General features: G+C 31.4%; 1 protein-coding gene across 6 annotated transcripts in view; it reads right to left on the bottom strand.

Moving 5' to 3' along the window:
- Positions 1-12,610, bottom strand: part of LOC105210093 (TBC1 domain family member 4) — a 42,621-nt gene that overhangs the window by 10,395 nt on the left and 19,616 nt on the right. The window contains exon 1 of one of the 6 annotated variants that reach the window (XM_011180840.3): positions 11,271-12,386. The exons of 3 other annotated variants lie outside the window; for them this stretch is intronic. In XM_011180840.3, coding sequence (XP_011179142.1) covers positions 11,271-11,273 — 3 coding nt within the window. In that variant the 5' untranslated portion in view covers positions 11,274-12,386. 2 more of the 6 variants (XM_011180837.3, XM_011180842.3) reach the window with 2 other exon arrangements.

Raw genomic sequence — 12,610 nt, 5'->3', positions numbered from 1 at the left:
TTGAAAATTTTGAAGGTAGCGTAATAAGATAATACATATTTTTTTATTTTTTATAGCATATTTGAATTGATTATAAAATGTGTATAAAATACTTTTTAATGCTAAATTCCCATAAACAACAAAAAAACATTTTTATACTCTCGCAACAAATGTTGCTAAAGAGAGTATTATAGTTTTGTTCACATAACGGTTGATTGTAACACCCGAAACTAAACGAGTTAGATATAGGGTTATATATACCAAAGTGATCAGGGTGAAGAGTGGAGTTCAAATCCGAATGTCTGTCTGTCCGTCCGTCCGTCCGTCCGTCTGTGCAAGCTGTAACTTGAGTAAAAATTAATATATCTTGATGAAACTTGGCACACTTATTTCTTGGCACCATAGGAAGGTTGCTTTCGAAAATGAGCAAAATCGGAAATGCCGCGCCCACAAAATGGCGAAAACCGAAAACACATAAAGTGCCATAACTAAGCCATAAATAAAGCTATGGAAATAAAATTTGGTATGAAGGATCGCACTATGAAGGGGCATATTTGGATGTAATTTTTTTGGAGAAGTGGGCGTGGCCCCGCCCCCTACTAAGTTTTTTGTACATATCTCGCAAACCAATAGAGCTATATAAACCAAACTTTCTGCAGTCGTTTTTTTAGCCACTTCCTAATACAGTCCAAAAATGAAAGAAATCGGACCATAATTACGCCCACCTCCCATACAAAGGTTAGGTTGAAAATTACTAAAAGTGGGTTAACTCACTAACGAAAAACGTCAGAAACACCAAATTTTACATAAGAAAAGGCAGATGGAAGCTGCACTCAGATTTTTTTACAAAATGAAAAATGGGCGTGCGTCGCCCACTTATGGTTCCAATACCATATCTCAGGAACTACTCGACCGATTTCAATGAAACTTGTGATAGTTTCCTTAGGCCAAATCGCTTCACAACCACGCCTACTTCCTATATACCAGAACTTTGAAGACGATCTGAATCGTTTATTTTACAATATATAAAGTAACCACTAGTGAAGATATTGGTGCAGAACTTTGCACAAATACTACGTTTATAGTGTGGCAGCCCCATTCTAAAAATCGCCGAAATCGGACCATAGGTTTTTAAGGCCCCATATATCGAACACGAGGACCTCGGTGCTTCAAACGTAATATTATGGTTTCCAACTTTCAATGGACTTTATACAATATATATGACGAATATGTGGGTCAAATTGTGTATTATATAATATAAATCAAGTTAAATAAATAAATTGCAAGAGTATAAAATGTTCGGTTACACCCGAACTTAGCCCATCCTTACTTGTTTAAGTTATATTATTTAAGATTTCACTGGAATTTGACTAGCATGCTCAATTAATCAACTATTTATTTTAATGTATATTGATATTATGTAATTGAATCGCAAAGAGAGTAGTGAAATCGTAGGACAAACATATTCCAGTGAGTCACCAGTTTTCATTTGTCAAGCGGGAAAACATCACATCACAAGTGAAGGAAATTGTACTAGAGATTTAAGGATTAGCTAAGATATGCATATATGTAGAAGAAGTATCGACTGAACATGTTTTTGTTTATGTCATTTATCAACGGGTTTGAACCAAATACCTGAAATTATTCGAAAAAATAAGTCATTGCTTTACGAAAAAAAGGAAAAATATTCGTTCATTCATATTTATAGTAAAATTCGGCCCCTTTGACGTTTTCTAGTTCTCGAAACTGAAATATTCACTCCGAGAAAAGCACAAGAATTGTTCAACCACAAAAAGAAATATTCTGTAGGATTTAAAGAGCTTTCCTATTTCTCTAAGAAATGTATCGAAATATTAAAAAAAAATTTAAAGCATTTAAGAAAATTTATACCAATATACGATATACAATTACTAAAGAAAAATAACGCAAAAGCGTTATTAAACTAATAAAAAGCTTAATGTACCTGCAATTAAATACGAGTATACATATATGTATGTATTGCAGTTTTTCAATTAATTAATTAACAATTCCTGGAATAACCACAAATCGTGTGAAAATCAAAATTCCATGTGCGTTGTTTGCTTGACTGGAGCAACACAATTTTATCATCTGCTAACTGGATACATTCAAAGTATAAATATTAAATGTAGTATAGATATATAAACAAACAATAAGCCAGTATATTTATGAAAGACAAATCAAGTATACTGACTGCTTGCTTGTAACACTTCAAAATGTACAGATATCGCTTTTGTGTGTATGTATGTATGTTGGTGTGGAAAACTGCAATAAAACGTGTTAACAGCAAAGTATTTGCATTTGCCGTGAATTCCTTAAAACTGCTGTGCAAACTTACGTACATACATGTGAATATGTATGCATCTTTTTTGTCTGGCGAGTAGAGTTTGGCTAATTACATGTTTAAACAAATGTCAAGTCACGTAAATAATGAAATTCATTGTCTAACCGATGGTATGTATTAGGGCTCTTAAAATTATTCGATTAACCTGAAAACCGATTATTCGAATATCCGGTTTGTAACCGCTCGTACGAATATTAACCGGTCAGCACTATTCGATTAGTCGTAATGTTACGAATAACCGCAGTTGAACGACTATTCGAATAGTTATACTGTCATTATTCGAATAAATGAAAATTGTTTGAAATCCAAGCAGCGTTTGATTTTTCTTTGTTTTTACTTGTGAAAATGCCAATTGAGCGCATTTTTCCTTGTGTTTCACATTTTTCAATAAAAGTAGAAATTTAATGAACTTACACTATTCGAATAGTCGACAACGAACGATTAACCGAATAGTTAATGACTGACGACTATCCGAATAGTGCAAACCGAATATTATTATTCGAATAATGCCCTATTCGGTTAATTCGGTTAGTCTATTAGTCGAATACCAAAAGCTCTAGTATGTATGTATGTATAGACATTTTGAAAAAATGAATTATTTAAGAGCAGTGAAGTGTAAATAGAATAGGTTACTGTGCTTATTTTCGCCAAAAATATGCATTTCGTGCACTCTGCAGCTATGGACCAACACGGCGTATGAGCAATCTGCAATGACGTCGTTGATCATGAAGACAGATTGTCGCTGATCACACACGACTGGGATGATGGGCAGACATGTATTATTGGACTACTGATTACATAGTATAAATGTATGAGTACCAGAAGACCACAAAAATGCGCTGAAGATTAAAATTTCTTTCGAAGCGCCATAATTATATTATATATGTATTACATTATATTATATATGTAATATATACATATATTTCATAATATTTTCGTATATATGTTATATTAATACCATATGCCACAAATATGCATACTGTTTGGGTACCAAACTAAGTTGTCGAAAATAATTTAAACTAAAAGTGAAAATTTTCTAAAACCAAAAACAATAAATGGCAGAATCATTTCGCTTATATTATATTGCATGTAATTTTAATTGCCGTTTTATGGCTTTATTCGCAGCTTTTCTTTTGATGTTTCCAAATATAAACGGTGTTCAGGTTAGTAGAACAATCGGTAAGAGCGGAGGGAAGACCGACGTTGTGTAAGCAGCAATAAAATTAAAATAAGACACAAGTACGAAGTTTGGTCTATTTTTGTAGCGTTGAAACACTGTAATTGAATTGTATTGTGTGGGTACAAAAAAAAACCGAACGGAAATTTCCCTTGAATGTATAAATATTTTTTGTATTTTTCCTTTTTTCAATAAACAATTAAATACTTTAAAAATTAAAATGACAAGAAGATAAACAAATGTAAGCTTAAACAGTCATATCTATGTAATTTTACGATCATAAATCTTCTCACTTCTATAAAAAAAAACTACATAGAAACAATTAAAGCAGAAGCTCGGTATAGTTGATCTCACCTATTAACAAATGCATACATATATACATTTGCAAATGTAAACTCCACTCACTGCTGAAACTCGCGTGAAATGAAGAATTTATACATTTTAAAATTAAATGCATGCAGTGTATACAATTCAATTTGTAATTTAATTTTTACATACATATCTACAACTAGAATGCCGGTAGTTTTCCATACGAAAATATAAAATATATGTAAGTATGTATGTAAATACTATTTCACTAAAAGCAGTAGAGGTGTAACAATGTGACAATTTTAAATACATATTTGCATAGAATTTATAACCTTATAAAATCGCTGTGATAAATTTAGCAGTTTAGGTATGTCTGTATGTATTCATAAATATTAAATTCTTTTCTTTGTAATCTTTAACTAACAATATGATTTTATTACTAATTAAGGGGCACACCTAGTGCAATGGCCTAAAAAAAGGTGATTTTTCGGAATTTTTATTAAAAAAAATACTTTTCACAATTTTAAGAATATATTTATACATGTTTCAAGAACATACAGTGAAATTGAAGTGAAGTGGAGTGAAAAAAATTGAATATTTTTTAAGTTATAGTCGATCTCCAACGGCGCGAAAAAAAGGTCCTTCACTGCTGCAGTGATTCCGGCCTTCTCCGTGGATGAAATCTAAAAAAATAAAATTCTCCTTAAACTAGATAATATTGTCTGTACAATGACCTACGATAAAAAAAAAATCAAAAATTGACAATATGGCGGCGTTTTTAAAAAATAGTAGAATTTTACGCAAAATTTTGGTAGTTTTTGGCCTGCCAAAATTCGATTTTTTTATCAGATGAGGTACGGAGAACTATATATAGAACATGTAAAAAAAAATTGATAGTGATCGGATCATTTGTTTTTGAGTAATCACTGCAGCAAATTCGGAAAATGCTGTTTCGAGAAAAACGCGTTTAAAGGTAAAATGATCGTTTACACTGTTACCGAGCGGCTGCTCTTTAAATTGCTATAACTCAAAAACTATTTGAGATATCGATTTAATTATGTTATTTTTAAAGGTGTAATCGTAATATGAAATAAAATTTTTTTTTTTTGAAAGTTTTTGAAATTTCACACTAGGTGTGCCCCTTAAAAGCATAAAGACATAGGTATATGTGGTAAAAAATTAAGTCAATTCAAACTAGACTTTATGACCCCAATTAGTAACTTAAAAGTGACATGCACAGCTAAATAGGTATATAATTGTAAGTATATAAGCGTATTTACATAGATGCACTCACAAGTGCGTAATTAATACGCAATAAACTAAGCAACTCTATAAATAAATAGTTGGAGAAATATGTTTTTAACTGATCAGATGATTAAGCTCATGTATGCACAGATGTATATATGTATGTATATGTTATATGTTAAAGTTGACCACTCTGAACCGTATTATACTATTTCACGTAAGTTGCTTATACTTTGTTCATTAGTATTATTAATTACGTATTTGTACATACATACATACAGACATAGAATAGATATTAATTTAATAAAAAATGAAAATTCTAATAAACAACTATTATATCCTTATCAAACACACCTCTAATTGCACAATTAATACAATTTTCGCAATTAAAATCTCAATTTATCATATAATGTAGCTATTAACTAATTGTGCAATTAATGTTTAATAGGAAATATTTTTATATAACAGTGTCCATCTAACTCTAAATAACGTAAGTTAGATGATAATGTTGTCGTAAAAGTAAAAAACAGAAATAATTGTTTTTACTGATATCAACAAATACTTAATTTTAAGCCTAACTCAATACGTTACATCATCTAATTCGATTAACGCACTTATTCATTGTCCGAGCTAAATTACTAATTTAAATATGGTATTAATTGACAAATTAATTATTCAATTAAAATAAAAAAATTAAACTAATTAACTATAAATTAAAATAAAAAAAATTTTATCACTAATTGACTAAGTTAAGAGTCTGCCTGAAATATCTATATTATTTAATTGAGAAAATTTTTATCACAAAATTAGAGTTAGTTGACAAAGAAGTCACTTTTTGTCTCCAATAAGCATGCGCTCTGTCTAAAGTGCGATCATGTGAACATAACTCCTAAAATATATTTCGAAAAATCGCATTTAACTACTTAATGTTGTAAGTGCTCAAACGAATCAATTTACACAAGTGAGTAAAAACACTTGTCGGCTAAGCATTAAACTAGTGTGTGTATGTAATTAATTGTAAATATTTAAACTACTTATTTACATATTCATATTTAGATATGTACGTATCTAAACAGACGCGACGTGACTGTTTATTTGACGGCGAAGGCAACTAAACAAAAACAAGAAATAAAGAAAAAAAAATATTTAAATGAAGAAAAACAAAATGCGTACTGATTGACTGACCAATGATGTGTGGAGTATTAGTAAAGAGCTCACACCAGTTTCTCTAGATACGTTGTGCTTAGCAAATGCACTAATATTTAGCTGTATGTAAATATTTATGGAATTTAGAATTAAATGAGTATAAAGTTAGAGAGAATATAAGAACAATGCATTTATTTTTTTTTTTTATTAAAATTAAACGAATTCATCTATTAAGTCCCTATTTTATGAAAATTGGACGTAAAACAAAAAGTAAAAAACACTGAAAACAATAAAATAATAAATGTCTGAGAATTTAAACATATTTTTTTTCTTAAGTTGCTTTTAACTTTTCTTTTTTGTTTCCATTTAACACATTGAGTGCCATGGCTACACGTTTTCGTGCGACAGGCATTGTCTGGCCTTAGGTGTTTTTGGTTGACGCTACAGGGGTTTTTTAAATGTATTTCTAGTAGCCTAAAAACTCGGAGGTTCTTTTTAATTTTGAAAATTTATTGGAGTTAATTCGATATTTCGGAAAAAAAGTATAGAAAAAATATTGAAAAATTTATTTTAATTAATTAATGTTTTGTTTTTTTGATTGCGATACAGGCTGCGGTGATGTGAGATCTAGTAGGCCCTTAGCAACGCGTTCACGGAATGTTCGTATATTAATGTATAGGCATTTACCACGGAAAGTCCAAGTAAAAGTTCAATTCGCATAGCAAAAAAAAATCACGTCGCACATTTTCGTACGACATCGATTTTTACGATTGCAATTCCGTCGTGCAGTGCCATGTCGTAAGGAAACGTGCGACAAAAAAAAAACCGTTATAAAATCTAAAATAAACCACAAAATCATCCGGGATTGGCGCAGAACTGAATATTTTCTACTTTTACACCAGTTTATAGCAAAAAATGTGCTTGGCACTCGGGGAAGGTTTTCGTCAAAACCCCTTGGCACTCAATGTGTTAACACAATAAAGGAAAAAGGGTGTTTTTATAGCGGAAAATAATTTTGTTTAAGTATTTAACATTTAGTGTTTGAATGGTATTTTCGAAATATCTGCACTGCAAACACTTTTTAAAAATACCAGGGTGGGTGGGGTCACAACTTTTAGTTGTGAATTGGTCAGTCCTAGCGGATTTGTCAATTTAGGCCACCAACGCCAGTAGAAGTGGTGTAGATTAGTCAAATCTCAATGACCAAGTGCGATGGAGAAGTTCTCTTCTGGTATGATTCGGTCATGAAAGATTCGTCCAAATATCTATAATCACTCTAAGGCATTTTATTCAAATAAAAAAACACCCTGTATGTAAGCCAGTGTTTTTGCTGTTTAAATATATACATATAAAGGTATATACGCACTCAGCACAACATACATTTTTTTCACGATTTTCCACCGATTTTTTGTTTGTTGTTCAATTTCATTTCAGCGTTTTATGCTCAACACATACGCGTTCACACAATCGCCACTGAAGGCGATTTGTTTATTTTTATGAACGTCAATTTATTGCTTTGTTTTTGTTTGTATGTGTGTGTGTAAACCAATTTAAATTGTACTACAGTTTCCGCGCGAATTTCAATCAATTTAGCTTTTTTATTATATGAAAGTATATGCCCACAACAATAGAACGTGTCTACGCACATATTTATTTATCTTTAATGCTCTGCTTTTCTCTTTCCACACATATGAATATTTATGTATTTGCTTTCAATACAATTTTAATGCAATTATTATAAAGCGTTTTATACCAAAAACAACCGCTAGCGGACGGCTTATCACATGGCCGACGAGTTATGTACGTGTGCAACCGTCGGTGGTCGAATTAACGGTACACGCTGATTTCGTTGTAAATATTTATAATTAATTATTAACGTTTGCATTGTTTATAACTACTGCACACATACATACAAACTCGTTTATGCACATAATTGTTTGGAAATGCATTGCGTTGGTGAGAAGCTGAGCGCTGCCAATAACTTGTTAATTGAAAATCATTGTACTTTATTATGCGGAAATTGACGGCAACACGTTGCAATCACACAAAAAATATTTGCAGCATACATACATACCTACATATACATATTTATGTATTTTATAGCAAACAGACGTTGAAGCTTGTATCCTTAATATTTATTTATGATTGAAATACACAGTTTCGAAAACACAGAGTTGTAATTTCTCATGTGTCAAACTCAGCTGTCAAACTCATGATATTGACTGACATTTCATTTGCTTTCTCGTAATTTTCAAAAATCACGGACAATTTTCCTTATGTAGTAATGCAGGATAAGTATTGGGACTAACCGTTCTCTTCATGTTTTCAAAATCATTAGAATTGTTTTTTAGGAAACATTGGAGGCTTTACAGTATGACCAAATTGAGCAAGTATTTGGATGTGTGGACGTCAAATGTTATTTTGGTTTCATCATAAGATAGCGAGGATTCAAAAAATGTCTCCAAATAGGTGAATCAAGCGTACGAGGTGTGTTAAAAAAATAACGGGAATTTTAAAAATTCCAATTCTTTTATTTTTTATTATATTGACTAGCAGACCCAGCCACATGTTTTGTGGCTAAATTAGTAAATCTTTCAATGCAGAGAAAAAATTCTTACACATAAAAACGAAAACGTTATAGTCGATAAATTTTAAAATGATTCGTAGACATTATTGTAGATCTGTGTTAAGAGTAAATCACCATAATTTGTATAACTTTGATTTTTTAATCGTATACTGAAGAAAGTAACAAATGACCAAATTTCATAGTTGGCTTTATCTTGGCTTTGGTGACGATATTGATTACCTTCTTCACAGCCAGTCTTGTTCTTTTGCAAAGTTTGATGTTGATTTATGTTACGCAGCATGATGACAACTCAGACTACTTTTAATTGCAAGTGAGTGGGGATAGTCCAGCAATTTAAAATAGTTTGTGGGATAATTGAATACGTCATCCTGGTTTGTAGCTGTGTCAACTCTCCTTTAACGAAATTCTAAATTGTCACATTAAGATCAAAGTGATCCTTTTTTTTACCACCAATATATGTATGTCATTCAATCAGCCATTTATGTTTATTATATTATGGTTTCATGTCAGGAAAAACACGATGAATAAGCTCCTCTTTCGAGGCCATGAAGTGACAGAAACCCGTTAAAAATGTTATTAATCCATCGAGGTGTCAACTGCGTCGCTACCATTTTCAACTATTTCTACAATCGCAGTATGATATTGTTGGAAAAATACTCGTATGTTATTTGTTAATTGGCGATTCTTTATGTGTCGCCACAAATTAAATGATTTTAGGCAACACTTGATCCAGGATTATTCTTGCGAAAATCACCTGCAAACAGAATCATGGCTTCACCAAAAATATTTTCGTTTTCGCGTAAATCTTTTAAAGTCCTGTGCAGTACCTCCAGCGACTTGAATATCTGGAAAATCTTCTTTATAGCTCTTTTTTTTGGCGATTCCCTACTTGTTACAAATTGTTTTGGGCTATCGACAAGGCAATTGAAAAATTATAAAAATATTTTAACAAAGCAACAATGACAACTTTCAAAATATTATTATTTTTTGTTTTGATTTTTTTTTATAATTTTGTTGTCAATTCATTCTTCTTGTTATCTTCCTTACAATTTTTCGATATATACTTACTTTCTAATCCTTCCCTGACCTTCCATAAATATTTCAAAACTAAAATTAGCCAGATCGGTTTGGCCCTTCTTGACTTTTTTCGAGACTAACGACACAAATTGTTTGTATGGGTGATTAGAAAATTGTGGATTTAAGACTTTTTCAAGCAATTTTTCTAATTTTTCTCTCCGTAAGAACCATCCGGGTACCTCTAAAAACATTCTAAACAAAGAATTTGCGACATTTTGCGAATCATTTTTATATTATAGATATGTACAAAAGGTCCGTCGTTTCACAAGCATAGAAAAAATCGCTGAAGTGTTTCGAAGATTGCAAGAAGCGTTGGCATTAGCGTAAAATGTCGAAGGGGGCTATTTTGAAGGCAACAATATTAAATTACCATTATTTTTTGAACACATCTTGTATATACTGAACTGTTAATCAGATTCACGGTTATTTAGAAGCCAACATAAGAAAATAAACTCATATGAATGAATATCAACAAATGAAGCTGTTTAGATGGTAAAACCTACGACTGAGAGAAGTATTTGAACTGGAAAGTTCATAATCATTTTGAAAAACACTGAATTAAAAGAACTAGCCAAACGATGAATAAGATTTTGAGACATAAAAGGCCGTGGCCAATAAATATATTTGATTGTTAAAGATACTGAAATAATATGAATGCCATACATAAATTTGTAGATTATGTTATCTTTTTAAAATACAAAATCGAAAATATGCCACATTACTTATGCTAATTAAATGGAAAATCAAAATTTTCTGCTCAAATTGTAATTGTTTATGAAAGCAAAAACGGTTTTCCAATGACTCGGGAATTCGAATGTATTTGGTGGATTCAAACTATTTGAGGCATTTGACTTTATTGCAACTGTAATTAGCATACATATTAAACATTTTATTAGTACACTCGATCAGTCGAAAAGCACATGCACATGCAAAATTGTAAGTTTGTTAAAACACATGTATTCTTTTGTTTTGTGGAAGTAGAGGATATTTATTAGTTTTTAGTTTCTTGCTTGACTTGGTAATTCTCAAACACAAACAACTTTCAATGTCATTCGCAAATGCGGTCAGCAACAAAGCAAAACAAAATTTAGTTTTTTTTTTATTTTTTACTTGTACAAATATGCAATTTATTTACGTACGGCACGGCTCTTATTCAATGTTGAGGCATCGCTAACCGATGTGAAGAGAATCGTGTCACGATGAAATGGCACCGTGAACATTTTGCTTTCTGTAATTTTCTACACTTACTAGAGGAATTCAAGGGGAGGGGACGGCACTGCGTCGATTGAGGTGATACAAATTTTTAGCGGAAATTTAGAGTTATATTATAAAAAATATATATTTCCTATATTATATTATAGTGTCACTTGATTTCTAATTCAATTTACCATTGAATTTTCACAACTACAGCTGATTAATTTCTTGGCTGATTGGCGTTTTTGGCATAGATATTGGGAACTTTCGCTGTACTTTTTCTTTTTAGTATTGGTAGATTTGTTGTGCTTGGCCCAAAAGGACACATTTGAGGACAAACGGTGTTGTAGTTTTTTAACTTGATTCTTTGATCAGTTTTTAATTTAATTCTTTGTATTCATTTACACACACAAATATCACAATAATTTAATCACAATTCTTATTTGGCACTTCAATGGTCAAATTATGTACATAATTTCACATCCTTTTATAATTAATTTGTTATTTATAGATTGTGTCGGTTTGTACGATCAATGACGATCGATTGCATCACACACACGGGCAGCTGCGTTGCATGCCACAATCATAAGTATGTATGTGGGTATGTTTATCCATGTATATCTATATATGTATGTGCGTGTTTCAAATTGTATTTATAGTTTAGTTTTGTTGTTGTTGAAGACACATATATACATATGTAGCGTTTTGGCGATCAACCAAGATCACACCACCAATAATGAAGTGTGGCGTGCGATCCTTTAAATAAATCACTAAGTGGAAAAATACTTTTTTTTATTTAATCTTTTGTTTGTGTTATTTGTAGGTCACTGGCGTTTCAATGAACTATTTTTATTCGTTTATGCGGCGAATTGAAATTTTTCGAATTCGTAAGAAAAATTTGTTATTTATTTTTCGTTTAATTCCAAAATAAATAAATATATAAATTAATATTTATAATTGTTAGCACACAATTTCTCACAAAAACTTAGCATAAAATCACATTTTCACAGCATTTTATTTAAATTTTATGAGGTGCATCAACGCTCTTTTACTGAAGTAATCACGATAAACATACGATCACCGATGGGACGACCAAAAAACAACAAATTCTTTATTCACTTTCAGTTGTGCATTAATATTTTATTTACATATATATTTTTATATTTATTATTTTTTCAACTTGCTGCCTCTTATACACTAGGGAGCGTTCTGGACTAGCATGTTAACGGCAAATTGTTAATTTTCCAACTGAACGCGACGCACATTCGTGAATTGTTCGATGTGATCGCGACGACGTCTGTTCAACAGCTGGTTAGGTGGACGATCGCTCCGCTTGGTGGCACGAACTTATTATTTGCGAAAATAAATATACAGTAAATGTATGTGCATTTGTATGCACTAGTGTTGACAATATTTTAACCGGCAAATTACAATGCCGGAATTTATAATTTCCGTTTTCGAATATCACTAATAGGTACAACGGGAAAGTTTGAGATGCCGATGACTGTTGAAAATGTCCATATCTTTGGATACG

Source organism: Zeugodacus cucurbitae, chromosome 2, assembly GCF_028554725.1.
Source record: "Zeugodacus cucurbitae isolate PBARC_wt_2022May chromosome 2, idZeuCucr1.2, whole genome shotgun sequence".
NCBI classification, from domain to species: Eukaryota; Metazoa; Arthropoda; class Insecta; order Diptera; family Tephritidae; genus Zeugodacus; species Zeugodacus cucurbitae.
The sequence above is the reverse complement of the archived record's forward strand: the minus strand, read 5'-3'. Positions and strand labels throughout refer to the sequence as shown.